This window comes from Bos indicus x Bos taurus, chromosome 15 (genome assembly GCF_003369695.1).
Source record: "Bos indicus x Bos taurus breed Angus x Brahman F1 hybrid chromosome 15, Bos_hybrid_MaternalHap_v2.0, whole genome shotgun sequence".
NCBI classification, from domain to species: domain Eukaryota; kingdom Metazoa; phylum Chordata; class Mammalia; order Artiodactyla; family Bovidae; genus Bos; species Bos indicus x Bos taurus.
The window spans coordinates 52,169,349-52,189,175 of record NC_040090.1 but is presented as its reverse complement, the minus strand read 5'-3'; the positions used below and the strand labels follow the sequence as shown (position 1 = coordinate 52,189,175).

The following is a 19,827-nucleotide window of genomic DNA, read 5'->3' as shown; positions in this document are numbered from 1 at the left end:
CATTCTTGTGTGCGTCTCATTGTGACTAAGACTGCTCTCTGCTCTTGGGAAGAGCCAGCTGGCGGAACTGGCTGGTCTGCAGTGAGGTCTAGCTACAGCGCCGTGAACCTCAGGTCAGAGGGCACGTTCTTGCTGCCCGCTCTCCCTCTTCAAGTTGCCGGTTCATTCAGCAAGGATGCTGCTGTTCACTGCCTGGTGGCTTTGCGTGTACAGCCGTGCTGTATTGTGTGTCCAGCAAGGAAAACTTGACACAAGCTCCCTGATCCATGGAGCTCTTGTTCTAATTGTGGGAAGACAAAATAGAGACAAATACGTACTCTGCCGATAATGCTGAGTGTGGAGAAGAAAAATAAAGTGAGATAAGAGGACAGAGGGTTACCAGGGCATATGCTTTATATGAGCCGGTCATGGAACGCTGTTCTGGGAGGCTGATGTTTGAGCAGGTGCCTGAGTTACACAGGAGTGGGAGCTGGGCACATAACCTGGGGAGGAACTTTGCAGGTGGAGGAACAGTAGGTACAGGGGCTCTGGGGTGGGACTTGAGTGGTTTAAGAGCAGTGTGGAGGCCAGGGTGGATCAACCAGCTGATGGACGGGAGAGAGCATCCCTAAGACACAGGAACCAAGAAAGCAGGGTTTAGATTGTACAGGGCCCTCAAGGGCATAGCAAGATCTTTTTTCTTCTCTTAAGCATAATGGAGGGTTTTGACCAGAAGCTGGATATCACTTGATTTAACCTGTTACATTTTTTGGACACCATTTTAAAAAAATGTGAATTGCATTATGTAAAGAAAAGTGCATAAAACATAAATAGGCAGTGTTATAGATTATTTTCAGTGGATATTCATGTGACTTATATTTTAAAGAAGCCATGCTAGATGCTGTGTGGAAATTGGACAGCAGACTTGCAAACTGGGGGGTCCAGCTGTGAGATCACTGCCGAAATCCGGGCCAGTGGTTGAGGTTGGCGGGACCTGGAGCCGTAGCAGTGGAGATGATGGAAATGGTCAGAGGCTTCCTGATGGCTCAGACGGTAAAAGACCCGCCTGTAACGCAGGAGTTGTGGGTTCAATCCCTGGGTTGGAAAGATTCCCCTGGAGGAGGGAATGGCTACCCACTCTAGTATTCTTGCCTGGAGATTTCCGTGGGCAGAGGAGCCTGGAGGGCTACAGTCCATATGGTCGCATAGGAGCGACTGTCACTTTTGCTTTGACCCGTTTGCTGATGCATTTGGCTGATGGATTGGACATGGGGTTTGAGAGAAGGAGGGGAAGTCAGGGACCCACCACTGCTTGGCTGGAGCAGCTGGCACAGTGATGGTTTCAGACTGTCCGGGAGGGCTGGGCGAGTTCCCATCTGAGGATGCCTATTAGATACCAAGTCGAGAACTTTCTATGTGCTCTGGTACACTTTTCCACACCCTATTTCTTCTCCTTTGGAGGTGCTGTCATCTTTTACTTCTTAACTTTGTTTCCCAGCATAGACTCAGAGGTTATTTATTATTCAGTGTCTTGTAATGTGTTATAAACCACCCCTGCCGTGACTCATCCTCAGGTTGTTCTGGTTTGGTCAGTCACTCCTCCTCAGGCTGGCTCCCAGTGGCTTTCTTTTATTTTTAATGATTTATTGAAGTGAAATTCTCATAACGTAAACTTATCCGTTTTAAAGTAAACAACTCAGTGGCATATAGCACATTTACAGTGTTGTGCAACCACCAGCCTTACCTAATTCCCAAACATTTACATTTTTCCCAAAGAAAATCACTTAACTGTTCAGTAATTTCTCTCCCCTAAGCCCCTGGTAGTCACCAGGCTACTTTATGTCTCTCTGAATTTGCCTTTTCTGGCTATTTCATATAAATAGAATCATACCGTAACACCTGACCTTTGTGTCTAGTTCACTTTGGGTAATGTTTTCAGATTTTATCCATGTGTAACAGGTGTCAGTTGGAGAAGGCAATGGCAACCCACTCTAGTACTCTTGCCTGGAAAATCCCATGGATGGAGGAGCCTGGTAGGCTGCAGTCCATGGGGTCGCTAGGAGTCGGACACGACTGGCAGACTTCACTTTCACTTTTTACTTTCATGCATTGGAGGAGGAAATGGCAACCCACTCCAGTGTTCTTGCCTGGAGAATCCCAGGGACGGTGGGGCCTGGTGGGCTTCTGTCTATGGGGTCGCACAGAGTCGGACATGACTGAAGCGATTTAGCAGCAGCAGCAGCAGCAACAGGTGTCAGTACGTCATTCCTTTGTAGCAGTGAGCCAATAGTCGCCTTCAGTTCAGTTCAGTCGCTCAGTCGTGTCTGACTTTGCAACCCCATGGACTGCAGCGTGCCAGGCTTCCCTGTCCATCACCAACTCCCAGAATTACTCAAACTCATGTCCATTGAGTCGGTGATGCCATCTAACCATCTCATCCTCTGTCGTCCCCTTCTCCTCTTGCCTTCAATCTTTCCCAGCTTCGGGATCTTTTCCAATGAGTCAGTTCTTCACATCAGGTGGCCAAAGTATTGGAGCTTCAGTTTCAGCATCAGTCCTTCCATTGAACATCCAGGACTGATCTCCTTTAGGATGGACTGGTTGGATCTCCTTGCAGTCCAAGGGACTCTCAAGAGTCTTCTTCAACGCCACAGTTCAAAAGCATCAGTTCTTCAATGCTCAGCTTTCTTTATAGTCCAACTCTCAACATCCATACATGACTACTGTAAAACCCATAGCTTTGATTAGACAGACCTTTGTTGGCAAAGGAACGTCTCTGCTTTTTAATATGCTGTCTAGGTTGGTCATAACTTTTCTTCCAAGGAGCAAGCATCTGTTAATTTCATGGCTGCAGTCACCATCTGCAGTGATTTTGGAGCCCCCCAAAATAAAGTCTGTCACTGTTTCTATTGTTTCCCCATCTATTTGCCATGAAGTTACGGGACCAGATGCCATGATCTTAGTTTTCTGAATGTTGAGTTTTAAGACAACTTTTTCACTCTCTTCTTTCACTTTCATCAAGAGGCTCTTTAGTTCCTCTTCACTTTTTGCCATTAGGGTCGTGTCATCTGCATTTCTGAGGTTATTGATATTTGTCCTGGCAATCTTGATTCTAGCTTGTGCTTCCTCCAGCCCAACATTTCCCATGATGTACTCTGCATCTAAGTTAAGCAGGGTGACAATATACAGCCTTGATATACTCCTTTTCCTATTTGGAACCAGTCTGTTGTTCCATGTCCAGTTCTAACTGTTGCTTCCTGACCTGCATACAGATTTTTCAAGAGGCAGGTCAGGTGGTCTGGTATTCCCATCTCTTTCAGAATTTTCCACAGTTTCTTGTGATCCACACAGTCAAAGGCTTTGGCATAGTCAATAAAGCAGAAATAGATGTTTTTCTGGAACTCTCTTGCTCTTTCAGTGATCCAATGGATGTTGGCAATTTGATCTCTGGTTCCTCTGCGTTTTCTAAATCCAGCTTGAACATCTGGATAGTCACTGACTTGTAATTAAAATCACGAACCACTCTCTCTCTGGCCTCTTACTGATTCTTTTTCACCTTTAAGAGACTCTGGCTTTGGGCCAATAGGTCACAGCTTGGTCAAAGTTCCCTCAACTTCTGCATTTGTCAGCTCTTCAGGATGGAGATGGGAAGGGGAGCCCAGAGCTGCAGAGTGTGGCTCTCTGCGGGGTGGGAATGTCCATAACGCCAGCACGCAAATGGCCCTTTATGAAGTTACGGCATTTCCCGCCCCGCCCCGCCTGAGCATGTAGTCCAGTTATGAAATTGAAAATAGATTTACATCAAGATTCATAGACTTATTTCCTCTTTGACTTTCTCATTTCTTTCTTCAGATTTTTATCTTGAGACTGGAGATGTGCTCACTTAAATGACCTTTGTCATCTGCATCTCCATCTCAACGTGATGACACGGGAGAAGTGTGAGTGAGCAGTTTATGTGGGCAGGCTGGCTTAACTTAGAAAGGAAAACCAAATAAAACAAGCTATTCTTTGTGCCTAGTGGGGAAGTGGGTGCCAAGGACCTGGGTCCCATTACTTAGAGACCTGGAGGAGGAATTCTTCCCAGGGGTGGCCCTGACCTCGGTGAGAGGTGCCGAAGGGAGGCACTGTCTAGATGGAGGGACAGACGTGGAGTGGACGGAAGTGGCTTGCCTGCAGGGCATTTTGAGGAGGACTGCTGGGTTCTGGGCTGAAGGTGGCTGGGAGGGACCTGGTGAGCTGCCTGGTGAGAGGGAAAAGCAAGTGGTGAGAGCCAGTGAGAGAAAATGGAAGAATACGGACTCTTGCAGAGAGATGCTTGGGTGAGTCAGGTGGTTGCAGGGTGCAAGGTGTTAGAAGGAGAGATGACAGGATGGACCGGGGCCCGGAGGAGCGTGGAGGTACGGGGGACAGGCTTCTGCTTGGATTGAAAAGATAAAATGCCAGGAGAAAGACTGAGGAAAGAAACAGGGCTCCTCGAGAGGAGAAAAACTCAGACCTCCCAGATAAATTGGAAGAAGCCTGTGGTGGCCCTCACAGTAGTAGGATCACAAGCAGGAGAGTCGTGTGAATAGAGGGCAAGGTGGGTAACAGACCTGGGCTTCTTCCTACGGAAGCAACTGAAAACCAACTAAGCCGGAACTGAGGAAACCACGTGTCAGAACATTTGGTCTCAGCGCCAGTGTCTTCTGGGGGACCTTGCTCTGTCTCAGGCGGGGTGGCTCTGCCACTTCTGTGGGCATCTTTCTGTCTGAACTGGCGAAACAGTCTTCCTGCTTCAGATTTATATGACAGATGACAGGAAAGTGCATTTCTGTTTGTTTGTTTTTAATTAATAAAGCCCGGTGGCTCAGAACTCTCCCAAATAAAGGACATGCTTCCAGTTTTAAAAGCCACGTGTGAACTGTGGCTACCCTTTCTTGGGGGTGAGTCCTTAGAACGTGTACCATGTTAGTGCAAAACTACTGCTCAGGGAAGTTGCAGGATCTGGACCTTCCTTAACTAACGTAGCAGTTAAGGCCAGCGAGGTCTTTGTCTCTGGTTCCCTGTTAATAAGCATAACCTCACGGTTTCCAGAGCCATCCTTGTTGGATGTACTGTGTCTTTGGGAAGGCTTCTGCTCTGTTCCCTGACAAATCCTATGGGCTTCTGTCTGATCAGGGTGTTGGCTAATTAGTTGTAAGTATCTGGACAATGTAACCCTTTAGCTATATTTCTGTGCTGCTGCTAGTGCTGCTAAGTCGCATCAGTCGTGTTCAACTCTGTGCGACCCCATGAACTGCAGCCTACCAGGCTCCTGCGCCCATGGGATTCTCCAGGCAAGAGTACTGGAGTGGGTTGCCATCGCCTTATAGACTGGGTTAAGTTGTAAGCCCCAGCACTACACTGTAATTTTTTTTTTAAATTGAAGTCTAGTTGATTTACAGTGTTGTGTTAATTTTTTCTGTGTGACAGAGTGATTCATTTGTATACACACATGTACACAAACACACACACACGTATTCTTTTCCATTATAGTTTCTCGCAGTATATTGAATATAGTTCCCTGTGCTATACAGTAAGACCTTTGTTGTTTATCCAGCCTATAATAAAATAGTTTGCATCTGCCAACCCCGAACTCTCAGTCCTTCCCTATCCCATCCCTGTCCTCAGCCACAGGTCTGTTTTCCATGTCTGCGAGTGTGTTTTTATTTCCTAGATAGGTTTGTTTGTGTCACATTTAAGATTCCACGTGCAAGTGGTATTTGTCATTCTCTTTCTAACTTACTTCTCTTATGGTCATCTCTGGGTCCATCCATGTGGCTGCAGATGACATGATTTCATTCCTTTTTCATGGCTGAGTAGCATTCCATTGTGTATATGCACCACATCTTCTCTATCCATCCATCTGTGGATGGACATTCAGGTTGCTTCCATGTCTTGGCTGTTGTGAACAGGCCAGTACTGTACTTAGAATCTGGTAAGTTTGGTTTATTGTTTCCTGTTTATCCAGGCTCACTGGAGGATTTGGGGTCAATATCCTAGTGAGAAATAAATGTAACTCTCACATCAACTTTTCTGTGTTGTATTTATCATTCTGAACCCCATGTGAGGAGTGATTGATCAGATGAGCATCTTGGCCTTCAAAGTTAAAAAAAAAAAAAGGCAGTTTATTCAGCCACAGGAAGGAAGGAATACAGTACCGATACAACATGGATGAACCTTGAAAACTTTATAGTAAGGGAAGGTAACCAGATACAAAAGGTCGTATATTATATAATTACATTTATATGAAATATCCAGAATAGGCAAGCCCAAGCTATGGTTTTTCCAGTAGTTGTGTACGGATGTGAGAGTTGGACCATAAAGAAGGCTGAGTGGTAAAGAATTCATGCTTTTGAGCTGTGGTGTTGGAGAAGACTCTTGAGAGTCCCTTGGACTGCAGGAAGATCAAACCAGTCTATCCTAAAGGAAATCAGTCCTGAATATTCTTTGGAAGGACTGATGCTGAAGCTCCAGTACTTTGGCCATGATGCAAAGAGCTGACTCATTGGAAAAGACCCTGATGCTGGGAAAGATTGAAGGTGGGAGGAGAAGGGGACGACAGAGTATGAGACGGCTGGATGGCATCACTAACTCAATGGACATGAGTCTGAGCAAACTCGGGAGACAGTGAAGGACAGGGAAGCCTGGCATGCTGCAGTCCATGGGGTCACAAAGAGTTGGACTCGACTTAGTGACTGAATAGCAGCAACACATAGAGACAGAAAGCTAATCAGTGGTTGCCAGCATCTGGAATGGGAACGAAAAGTGGGGTGTGCCTACCGGGGGTACAGGGTTTCCCTTTGGGATGATAGAAATGTTCTGGAACTACATAGTGATGATGGTTGCCTAACATTAGGAAGATACTTAATGCCAGTGAATCTTCTTTAAAATGGTTAAATTTTGTGTGGACTTCTTGGTGGTCCAGGGGTTGAGGCTTTGCCTTCTAGTGCAGGGAAGGTGCAGTTTTCAATCTCTTGTTAGGGAGCTGAGATCCCACATGGCTTGCGGCCAAAAAGCCAAAACATAAAGCAGAAGTAATGTTGTAACAGAGTCAATTAAGACTTTAAAAATTGTCCACATAAAAAAAAATCTTAAAAAATGGTTAAATTTTGTTATTTAAAATAAAAATATCCCTAGCAAATAACACTGTTTATTTTATCTTATTGTAGGTATTTTGCCAATGAACCATTTGCTGACTTCCACCGAGTGGAGGGGTTACAAGGGGTCTACATTGCTACTCTCATCAGTGGCTCCATGAATGAGGAGAACATGAGATCCGTTATCACCTTTGACAAAGGCGGGACCTGGGAGTTCCTTCAGGCCCCAGCCTTCACCGAATATGGAGAGAAAATCAATTGTGAGGTATAGATGCTACGCTCTTGTTTGGATTGTTTTAAAAAACACTTATAACTGTAGTTCTACTCTTACTGTTCTGAAACTCTGCACCGAGTTATCTTGGGGTGCTGTAATGAACTCGCAGGGGCACCATGGGGTATTTTAAATTTTTGAAGGGTACTTGACATCTGTTGGTCACCATGTGGATTTACTCTCTTGGGTTAGTTCATAGTTTCAACATTAGCTCATGCTATATGTCTTTGGATGATATATCTTTGTGAAGCTGGACTCTTGCTTGGCAGTTTACATGGTACAAAGCAAGTAAGAAAATCTATCTGGTTTAGGAAATGGTAGTAGTGGTATCTGCTTAGATTCTGAAGTTTGAGAAGCTGTGCAGTGCCTAACAGGTGTTTACATCCTATTATTAAGTAATTGTGGTTATGTAAGGATGAAATACACGACTGAGTAACTTCACTTTCACGCATTGGAGAAGGAAATGGCAACCCACTCCAGTGTTCTTGCCTTGAGAATCCCAGGGACGGGGGAGCCTGGTGGGCTGCTGTCTATGGGGTCGCACAGGGTCAGACACGACTGAAGCTACTTAGCAGCAGCAGCAAGGATGAAATAAAAGTTTTATGTTTTTTTTCAGCTTAAATATAAACACATACAGTATTATTTCAAACTGCTGCTGCTAAATTATTAGGACATGTACTTATTGGGTTGTATGGATTTAACTGTGGTGAAAAACAAATATTAGTATTTCTTCTGATCTGAGGCTGTTATAAAAATAATTTACTGAGACACTGGTTGTGTTTGGAACCTATGCCATATGTTATTATTTCTGAGGAATGTCTTATAAAATTCTTTCCTGAATATAATTTAGGATTCTACCATTTTCCTTACCTGTGGGTTCATCTAAAAAGCTCACAATCCTCAAATGTGTTATTTGGCCTCATTCAGGGTTCCCATTCACCTAAGCAGCTGCTTCCTTTTTCCTGGAAAGAAGTCAGTGACTGTGATCCCTGGCTTTATATGATGCCCTACTCTTGTATTTTCTTTTTCTTTTAGAAAAATTTATTTTTTTGTCTGTGCTAAGTCTCAGTTGTGACATGTGGGATCTAGTTCCCTGACCAGGAATCAAATGCGTGCCCCCCGCATTGGAAGTGCAGAGTGTTAAACACCGGACCACCGGGAAAGGTCCCCCCTCGTTATTTTAAGACAGATATTCGTTAGAGAAATCCTTTTGTTATAAAAGTAAGTATATCTAGCAAATCATGTCAGTTTTGACCTGGAAAAAAAGCACAACTAGAGATACCCTATCTAGAATACTGCTGCTTCTGCTGCTGCTAAGTCGCTTCAGTCATGTCCAACTCTGTGCGACCCCATAGACGGCAGCCCACCAGGCTACCCCGTCCCTGGGATTCTCCAGGCAAGAACACTGGAGTGGGTTGCCATTTCCTTAGACAAGGCTAAGTAACATTTGACAGTCAGTTTCTAGCTGGAGAATTGGGCGTGACCTGCTGCTAAGTCGCTTCAGTCGTGTCCGACTCTGTGCGACCCCCTAGATGGCAGCCCACCAGGCTTCCCCGTCCCTGGGCATGACCTGATCCTATAGCAAAAGACCTTGTTTGCAGAGCTATTGAAATTTGAACATAAGTACTGGAGGCCAGTTGGAAGAACTTCAAGTCTCGCAGAGGACACCTGAAGACTTTCTGTACAAATGCAGACTACTTAAAAACATTTCATGTGGATCTTTTGGTGTTTATATCTCATATGTTGTACATCTGGAAGTGTATCAGTAAGACTTTCTGACTTTTGAGTCTTGGTTTTCCTTCTGACTGACTTGCTTAAATCATATTTGAAATGCATCTCCAGTGACTTAGAAAATAAGTACCGTGAAATCATTTCATTTCTCTGAGTGATGTGAGAGAAATGCTGGGTAACACTGAGAGAGGGATAGCTTTCACATCTACTTAAGTTGGCACTGACTTCTTTCTTTCAAAAGTTTCATTGAATTATAGTTGATTTACAATGTTGTGTTAGTTTCAGGCATACAGCAAAGTGATTCAGTCATACATACATACATAGATATATACCTGTATATATCTTTTAGATTCTTTTCCCTTTTTGGCACTGAGTATAGTTCTCTGTGCTATACAGTAGTTCCTTGTAGGTTGATATGGACAGGCAGGCCTGGTGTGCTGCAGTCCATGGGGCCGCAAAGAGTTGGACACGACTGAGCGACTGAACTGAACTGAGATTACCTGTTTATATATAGCTCTGATTTCTAACTGCTGTTCTCTGAGAGTCTCAGAAGGGTTTTTTTTCCTTAGTATCTTTCTCTTGTCTCCCATAAGTGGCGTTTACATGGTTCAGATGATCATATCCATCTGGGGCGAGGGTGGGGGCAGCCTGGCTGTGGCTCTGGTCTCCTTTGGGCCAAGTCCCCTTGCTTTGTGCCAACTGCAGCATGGGCACAGGAAGCCTCGGCCTTTAGAGGGAGACTGGGGGGCATATCACGTGATGACAGCAGCTGAACTTGTGTTGCAGCTCTCCCAGGGCTGCTCCCTCCACCTGGCCCAGCGGCTCAGCCAGCTGCTGAGCCTCCAGCTTCGGCGGATGCCCATCCTATCCAAGGAGTCAGCGCCCGGGCTCATCATCGCCACCGGTGAGTTGGCTTTGCCTGTCGTCACTGATGGGTTTAGCTGCTGGCTTACGTGCAGCTGCATACACAGGGACCCCTGCCACCTAGGGCAGCCCTGTCTGTTCGTGGTCCTGAGATGTCCTGGTTGCTAGAGGACTCAGCAGTTCTGGTTGGGCCAGGTGATAAACTGATGTATTCTTGACCTTAGGAATAATTGCTCTTCTTGCATTTTAGGTTCGGTGGGGAAGAACCTGGCAAGCAAGACGAACGTATATATCTCTAGCAGTGCTGGAGCCCGGTGGCGAGAGGTCAGCTCCCTCATCCCGCACCCCTGTTCTTGTTAGTGTGAGAATGTGTCAGGGACACACATGGCCTATGGGGGGGGGGCCCACAAAGCCAAGTGTGGTTATGAAATTCAGAGAGATACCAGGAGCCACACACGGTCAGCTGCATAGATTTGTTATCACACTCCATAATGTGGGCTTGTGATTTTGCTAAAAATGTTACTTTGAATCAAAAACAGACTTAAAAAAACAACTGTGAATTTGTGTAAACATTCCAAGATGACAAGTTCCATGAGGATAAAGTGGTGTCTGTTTTGTCACTTCTTTACTCCTGGGACTAGCAGCATCCATTATGGACACCGGGTGCTCAGGAAGGGTCTGCTGAATCCATCAGCAAATTGTAATGTGGTGGTGTCCTGTCTGAACCTCGTTACTTACTTTTCTTTGCGTGCTATTGAAGGTTTGAGTCAAGCCCGTCCCCCCATCACTGGGTCCTTCGTCTCATCCTGTGCTATGGCACATTCTGTGCTGTGGAGGGAAGCTGTGTCTGCCTAATGTTCGTATGACTAAACTTGGATCCTCAGCAATCGATTATACCGGTTCTGAAGGGCTAGTACTCTAGTCCCCAAATGCTAATTCAGCCTTGGACATTAGAGAATTTCCAAACTTGTAAAACAAAGAAGTGTTTTTTCCCTCACCAGGGATACAGGCATCTGGTCTTGTTCTGTAGGTGCCGCTGTCAGTGATGCTCTGCTGTGCGTGCGGGGAGCTGCTGGGGTAGAACCCTCCAGATCTCCTGCCAGCCGGGCGTGACCTCAGGAAGGCTGAGGGGTTGTCAGCAGAGCCAGCAGGCAGCTCCCATCCTCACGGTGCCCTTCCTGGGAATGCGACTTGTGCACTTTCATAGAGAAATGCTCCTTACGTGAAGCAGTAGTCATACCCAACATTTATTTGGGTCTTTGCAGTTTACAGAGGCCTGTCACGTACCTTACCTCATTTGGGGTAGGGCTCACCATTCCTCCAGCTGAGAGATGTAGGACCCAGACATCGTGTGTGTGTGTGTGTGTGTGTGTGTGTGTGTGTGTGAGAGAGAGAGAGAGAGAGAGAGAGAGAGAGAGTGAGAGAAAGAGAGAGAAAGAGAGACAGAGATACAGCTCAACAGCATGGTAGAGAACATAATTTTGTATTTGGATGAAGGAGACTGTTAAGTCCAGAGTAGTAAAAAACCGTGTGAACAATTTGGAATTTTGGGGGCATCCTTGTCCCGCCCCCATGGGAACGATTAAGCAGTGGTTTTCCTCTTCCCTGGAGCCGGACATTCCTTTTGAAATTGGGTGTTCTTTCCTCTGCAGATAGGCTTGTGGTTGGTTTGTACCTTCTGATGTTGGTGTAATCTGGAATTTGAACATCTGCAAGCGATTTCCTTCTGGGGAGAAAGCGGTGTCTTGTTCCTCCTGCAGGGAAGTGGGGTCATCTGGCTGATGTGGGCGCAGCTGTCAGTGCCTCCCGCCGGGCACACTCCCCGCCTGCCAAGAGGTGGCCATCCCACAGGAGACCATAGTTTTGGAACTAGCAGAAAACTAACGAGGGGATGAAAAAATTGAGAGGGTCTGTGTGAGGGGGCATCTGAGTCCCCATGGGCAGCCTTCTCTTAAGAGGGACAGTCTCTACTGTGTGAAGGGGATCGATGGTGGCCTGCGAAGAAGAAATGGGATGCAGTTGACAGATGCTGCCTAGAAAACTGATGACTAGAATTCTTGTTTCCCTTCTGTTCATACTACTAATTAAGTGGGCAAATCCTCAGATTCATAGAGGTCCTTAAAAAACAACAACAATAACTTTATTGAGGCATATAGAGGTACAATAAACTGCACATATTTGAAGTATATAATCTGACCAGAATTGATCACCCTCACTCCGTCGTCACCAACACACCACAATTAAGACCCCTTCATCGCCCCACCAAAGTATCTTGTCTCTTTTGTGATTCATCCCTCTCTCTACCCTCATCCCTCCAGATTATTAACATTTTCTGGAATTCTGTATAAATGGACTCATACACTGTGCGGTCTTTTGGCCTGGCTGCTAGCTCTCATTGTGAGGATTTTGAGGTTCTTTCATGTTGTTTCATTCATCAGCGGTTCTTTCCTTTTTCATTGTTGATTAGTATCCCATTGTGGGGATATTCCACAATTTCTTTATCTATTTGTTAGTTGATGGATGTTCTTGTTTCTTCTGATTACAATGTAGTTGTTACAAACATTTAATTACATGTTTTTTTAATTAAATGTATAATTGTATACATATATATGTATATAAATATATACATATATATATAATTTATATATTATATATATTTAATTTCTCATGGGTAGATATTGCAGGAAGGAAAGAGTGGGCAACCTAATTAGTATATGTCTAACTTTTAAAGGAATTACTAAATTGTTTTAAAATGTCAAATTGTATTCCAAAGTGGATGTGCCATTTCACATTTCCACCAGCAGTGTGTGAGTTCTGATTGCTTCAGATGCTTGCCAACACTTGATAAGGTCAGCATTTTAAATTTTACACATTTTAATAAGTGCATTTGATATCTCATTGTAGTTTTAATTGGCATTTCTTTGACTAATGATGTTGAACTTCTTTTCATGTGCTCATTGGCCATTTAAAAATATTTTTTGAAGTGTCTGTTCAGATATTTTACCTGTTTTAAAAAATTAGGTTGTCTTATTGAGCTGTAAGAGGTTTTTCTGAAAAAAACATATTCTGGATTTAAGTCTTTTTATGTGTGTTATAAATATTTTCTCAGCCTGTGGCTTGTTTTTTTAAAATTTTCTTCATGGTATCTTTTGAAGAGTAGATGTTTTTGCTTTTGATGAAGTCTAATTTATCAGTTCTTTTCTTCAGTGTTTTATGCTCTTTGTTGTTCTGAGAGATGTTTGTCCTTTCCACAGTTGCAGAGATTCTCCCTTATTTATTCTTTTGCAGGTTTTATAGTTTTAGGGTTTTGGTTTATGATCTATTTTGAGTTAATTTGTGTATCTGGTATGAGAGAAGGGTTGATACTCATTTTTCTTTATAGACATTCAGTTGGTCCAGTATGCCCTGTTGGAAAGACTTTTCTTTCCTCCACTGAATTACCTTGGTGCCTGTTTGAAAATCAATTGGCCACATATGTGTGAGTCTAATTTAAGGCTTTCTGTTCTACTCCATTGAGCAATAAAACATTTTAAAACTAAAGTATGTACTGTTTTATTTATACGTAATGCTATTGTACACTTACTAGACTGTAGTTTAGTGCAAACATGACTTTAATAAGCACTGAGAAACCAAAAAGCTATGTGATTTGCTTCACGGTGGTTTGTGTTTCTGTGGTGGTCTGGAACTGGACCTACAGTATCTCCGAGGTGCGTCTGTGCTTTGAAGACGTACTGTCTTCTGATGTGAGATCTATACTCATTGGTTATCATTTTCGTGTATGTATCATGTCGTTTTTCTTAAGATACTTTGATATTGTTTTCTTATCTTTGGTTTTCAGCAGTTTTGTTATGATGTTTCTAGGTCTAATTTTCTTTGTGCTTAGTGTTTTGGGGGACACTTATATTGAATCTATAAAATTTATCTCTTTCATCAAATTTGGGAAATTTTCGGCCGTTATTTTTTTCAAATATTTTTTCTGCTTCAGTTCCTTTCTCCTGTTCATCTTGGCCTCCAGTTATACCTGTTAGACCTTTTGTCCCACAAGTCTCTGGGGCTTTTCTCTTTTAAGTCTTTTATTCTGCACATTCTTTAGAATAGATCATTTTTACTCCTGTATATTCATGTTTAAATTCACGAATTCCTTTGTCATTTCTATTCTGTCACTGAGCCCATCAGTGACTTTCCTATTTCAAACATTTTATTTTCCTGTTCTAGAATTCTTTCCTTTTTTTTTTTTTTTAAAAAAGTAGTTTCCACTTCTCTGGGAAGAATTCTTGTCTTTTGCTCATTTCAGGTTTGTTTTCCTTTACATTCTGAAACACAGTTATAAGTGTTTTATAGCATTTGGTAATTCCAATCTTTGGATTATCTTGAGCTTGGCACCCATTGATTGTCTTTTCCCTGGAGGATTGGAGACATTTTCCTGATCTGTATGTATGTTGAGCGAGTTTTGGATTGTATCCGGGACACGACGTGAAGTCTTCTGGAGGATGTGGCAGTTTTTGTTTTAGCATGCAATGAACCTGTTCAGTGCGGACTGTAAGTTCTGTCTTGCATTCTGTGGAAACCTCGATTCAGGTGCTGAGTCTTCTCTGTGCTGGTGTGGGTCTGTTCCACACACGTACAGCTTAGGGGTCAAGCTGAAATCTGTCTGAGTCTATATACAGAATTAGAAGGTTTACTTCCTCAAACTCCCCTCTCTGGGATTCCATCTACATTTTTCTGTAGGAAAATTGCAGGAGCTTATTTTCTTGTCTACTTAAGCAGAAAATTTCTATAAAACTTTAGCCACCTGCCTGGGCTTGCAGTATCCTAGGTTGGGGCATTCCCTTGGGGCAAAGGTGTACCAGGAAGCCTCAGTCATTTGGGTAGCTTCTCCAGGTTTTTAGTCCCCTTCACAAGCTGCCTGAGTTTGTTTACTTTTCAGCATCCTCAGGTAGCTATCTTTTTGTGTTTTGTCCAAAGGTTTTTATTTGTAATTAGTAGGAAAGATGGACTGTAGTGGGCTTATTCTGTCACAATAGAACCCGAATTCCAGTTGGTTAATGGTTTGTTCTGGGGGTGCTGTGCTGGGTCTCATTGAGGTGCCCAGGCTCTAGAGTGTGCAGGCTCAGTAGTTGTGGTGCGTGGGCTTAGTTGCCCCTCAGCATGTAGGATCTTAGTTCCCTGATCAGGGATCAAACCTGTGTCCTTTGCATTGGAAGGCAGATCCTTAACCACTGGACCATCAGAGAAGTCCCTAGTTGGTTATTTTTAATCACAGCTTGGTGACAGTCAGAGATTTGAGTTTGATTCCTATCTTTGCAGTTTACAGTCTGCCACTTTTAGTAGAAACTCCAGTTTTTTCATTTGGCAAAAAAAAAATTGGGGACTTCTCTCATGGTCTGCTGGTTAAGAATCCACCGTCCAATGCAGGGGACCCAGGTTCAATCCCTGGTCTGGGAAGATTCCATATGCCTTGGGGCAACTTAAGCCTGTGCACCACAGCTGTTGAGCCCACATGCCACCCCAATGAGAAGCCCACCCACCACAACTAGAGAGCGGCCCCACCACTCACCACAACTAGAGAAAGCCCACATGCAACAACGGAGACCCAGTGCAGCTGGGTATATATAAATGAAATTTAAAAATTGGGATGTGAGTACTCGCTCTGTTCCTCCCTGGGGCTGTGTGGAGCAGGTGAGATAATGGCTGTGAAGTGCTCTGGGAATGGGAATTTGTACTCAGGTGGGGACATCCCTGCTGTGTGTGCCTGTGCATGTGTGCAAGGTGTGCACTGTTTCTTCCTGGCCACCTTCCTGGCAGTGGCATGAGCACTGACTGTCTGTCTCTCTCTTCAGGCTCTGCCCGGACCTCACTACTACACGTGGGGGGACCATGGCGGCATCATCATGGCCATTGCCCAGGGTATGGAAACCAACGAGCTGAAGTAAGTGTCTCCATGGAGCCTTAAAAAAATGTTATTGAAATACAGTTGATTGATTTACAGTGTTGTGTTAGTTTCAGGTGTACAGTAGAGTGGTCAGTTATACATGTATACGTATATATAAATCTATATAAATTCTTTTTTATATTCTCTTCCATTGTAGGTTATTATAAAATAGTACAGTAAGGCCCCTACATATGAATAAGTTGCACATTCTGAGAGCAATTTGTTCCTAAGTCCAGGAAAGTTAGCCTCAGTATACCCAACTAACACAATCGTCTATATAGCACTGTATTGTAATAGGTCTATAACACTTTTCCTACAAATAATACATAAAAAGCAAACACAAAAATGAAGAAAACATTTTAAGTCTTACAGTTTAGTACCTTGAAAAGTACAATAGTACAGCACAACAGCTGTCATACAGGGGCTGGCATCGAGTGAGCAGGCAAGAAGAGTTACCGACTGGAGGAGGAAGAGGAGGTGGGAGATGGTGGAGCTGAAGGATCATCGGCAATAGGAGACGGAGGGCAAGCCGCAATTTCATTCATGCTTGACGTTGATGGCTCAGGTTCTGGTTCCTTGCTGGAACCACGTGCATTTTCACATCTTTGAAAGTTCACGACTTGAAGGTTTGTATGTAGGGGACTTACTATGTAGTTGCCTGTGCTATGCCGTAGGTCCTTGTTGTTTATTTTATGCAAAGTAGTGTGTGTATTTTAATCCCAAAGTCCTAATTTATCCCTTCTCCTGCTTTGGGAACTATAAATTTGTTTTCTGTGTCTGTGAGTCGGTTTCTGTCTTGTAAATAAGTTCATTGGTATCATTTTTAGATTCTAGGTATAAGTGATATCATACAATATTTATCTCTCTCTCTTTGGCTTATTTCAGTTCAGTTCAGTCACTCAGTCGTGTCCGACTCTTTGTGACCCCATGAATCACAGCACATCAGGCTTCCCTGTCCATCACCAACTCCCAGAGTTCACTTAAACTCACGTCCATCGAGTCAGTGACGCCATCCAGCCATCTCATCCTCTGTTGTCCCCTTCTCCTGCCCCCAATTCCTCCCAGCATCAGGGTCTTTTCCAGTGAGTCAACTCTTCTCATGAGGTGGCCAAAGTACTGGAGTTTCAGCTTTAGCATCAGTCCTTCCAAAGAAATCCCAGGACTGATCTCCTTTAGAATGGACCGGTTGGATCTCCTTGCAGTCCAAGGGACTCTCAAGAGTCTTCTCCAACACCACAGTTCAAAAGCATCAATTCTTTGGCACTCAGCTTTCTTCACAGTCCAACTCTCACATCCATACATGACCACTGGAAAAACCATAGCCTTGACTAGACGGACCTTTGTTGGCAAAGTAATGTCTCTGCTTTTAAATTTGGTATCTAGGTTGGTCATAACCTTCCTTCCAAGGAGTGTTTTTTAATTTCATGGCTGCAGTCACCATCTGTAGTGATTTTGGAGCCCACAAAAATAAAGTCTGACACTGTTTCCACTGTGTCCCCATCTATAGTGATGGGACCAGATGCCATGATCTTAGTTTTCCGAATGTTGAGCTTTAGGTCAACTTTTCCACTCTCCTCTTTCACTTTCATCAAGAGGCTTTTGAGTTCCTTTTCACTTTCTGCCATAAGGGTGGTGTCATCTGCATATCTGAGGTTATTGATACTTCTCTTGGCAATCTTGATTCCAGCTTGTGCTTCCAGCCCAGTGTTTCTCATGATGTACTCTGCATAGAAGTTAAATAAGCAGGGTGACAATATACAGCCTTGACGAACTCCTTTTCCTATTTGGAACCAGTCTGTTGTTCCATGTGCAGTTCTAACTGTTGCTTCCTGACCTGCATACAGGTTTCTCAAGAGGCAGGTCAGGTGGTCTGGTATTCCCATCTCTTTCAGAATTTTTCACAGTTTATTGTGATCCACACAGTCAAAGGCTTTGGCATAGTCAATTACTTCACTTAGTATGATTAATTTCTGGATTTTTTGATGAAGCTTTTTAACATTATACTGTTCTTCCAGAAATTTAACTCTGTGATTATAAGTGGATTATTTGTTTTACTAGGTTATTGACCGCATAATGTGTGACTAAGGAAATTATTTAAACATTTTCTTGTTTATAAAGAAAATCTGCCTTTCCTATCTCAGAGAGGAACGAAAGAAATAATTTTATTGATTTGAAAAAGTGCAACTCTATATTATAAAATATAAATTAATAATGACTAAAAAATTAACTGGAGGCTCTTCAGTTTGTCTTTCTTAGCTTTGTGTATGACACAGTTATTCATAGAATGAGTAATAATAATAATTAATAATAGTACATGAGTAATAATTTCAGGAATGCATGTTATTTGATAAACAGGTGACTTTTACTATGATAACCTTTGGTTCTGGGGTTTTTACAGATGGACCTGCAAAGGACATTTGGGGTTAATGGCTTCATTTTATAGATGAGAAAACCGAGGCTCAGAAAGTACCTTGCTCAAAGTACCACTTTGTTCGTAACAGGCAAGACTAGCATTCAGGTCTTTAAATTACATTCTGTATTCTTTGCTGTACATTCCTCTGAAAAGCAAAAATGTCAAGAGTTAGTAGCCTCTGCCTTCTTGAATTTGATGTTATCAGGACCAGTTCTTTCATTACTTTGGTCCAAGTTGTGACAAAGGTTAATTTTGTCAACATTAGGCTGGGGCAGACGAGCTCTCACTTCTTGTTATGGGGCTGAATTCACGAGACAGATTGCTGGAGGATGAGGAAAGGGCTTCTATAATCATCTCATTTAATGCAAGGAAGAGAGCCTTCTTTTCCTTTACTCCTTTTAGAAACAGGACCAGCAGCAAGACAGAGAGGTGGGTGGTTTGAAAAAAGAGATCTTAACAGCTGGTTTCTTTCCCTTGTGGGTAGTTGGACTTGTGCTGAGCAGCCTGGCCTCCAAGAAACAGGGAGAACCAAAGTCCTGGCATTCTGCCGTTCACTCGGCTGCTCTCTAGTCTGTGCAGCTCTGGTCAGAGGCTGCCTGAGAGCCAGCAGTCAGAAGAAGCCCTCTTTGTACGCAGCATGCTGTGTCCACGTTCAGATTGATGTTTGTAAAGAGGAGGACAGTCAGAGGGCACCTGCTTCCCGCCTTCATGTCATCATTTATTTATCCATTAATTTTTCTGTAGCATGTGTTTTTTTTTTTCCTTTTGGCATGCCATGTGGCATGCAAGATCTTAGTTCCCTGACCAGGGATCAAACCCATGCCTCCTGCATCGGGAGCATGGAGTCTTAATCACTGGACCGCCAGGGAAGTCCCTTATCCACTAATTTATTAATTCCCATCTCACACATTTCTCAAGCACTGATAGTGCTGGGTGCCGTGTGTCTAAAGAGAAATAGGATGTTTTCCTCCACTTGCAGGGAGTCCATCCGCTAAGATACATAAATACAGTGTGACATCCAGGACACCCTGGGAGGAGTATGGTAGGGGACTTCCGTGGTAGTTTGACCGCCTGGGAATACATTTTATTCTGTGTGTGGCAGTCAGACTGCAGAGACACACTTCCTGATTTTCCCTGTTTAACTCTCCTCCAGACTATATTTGCATTCCAAACTAGCTTTTCTGAAGCAGTTAACGTGATTCTGGTCCTCTTACACCATCTGTCGGTGCATATGTGCTCAGGGGACGCAGAGTCATTGCTAGCTAGTTGCAGCAAAACATGATCCGGAAATGAGACCTGCTGCCAGGAGATCACAGGGCCCTCCGCCGACGTTGAACAATGACTCTGGGGTCGTAGACATGTGGGAGATGGGCTCTCTAGTGTTCCTTTGTTTGCCCAGCTCATTTGGAGGTGTCTGTAGGTGTGGTTCAAATAACGCATTTGCAAATTGAGAATATGTTCAGGCCTCCTATTGACAGGTGCGTGTGTCCCAAATATCAGCCAGAGCTGGGCCAAAACC

The 19,827-nt window shown here is 43.7% G+C and overlaps 1 protein-coding gene across 1 annotated transcript in view; it reads left to right on the top strand.

The window, feature by feature from the left end:
* Positions 1-19,827, top strand: part of SORL1 (sortilin related receptor 1) — a 169,891-nt gene that overhangs the window by 56,669 nt on the left and 93,395 nt on the right. The window contains exons 9-12 of the mRNA XM_027563453.1: positions 7,170-7,362; positions 9,886-10,003; positions 10,214-10,287; positions 15,804-15,892. Of these exons, the coding sequence (XP_027419254.1) occupies positions 7,170-7,362; positions 9,886-10,003; positions 10,214-10,287; positions 15,804-15,892 (474 nt within the window). The remainder of the gene's footprint in view (positions 1-7,169; positions 7,363-9,885; positions 10,004-10,213; positions 10,288-15,803; positions 15,893-19,827) is intronic.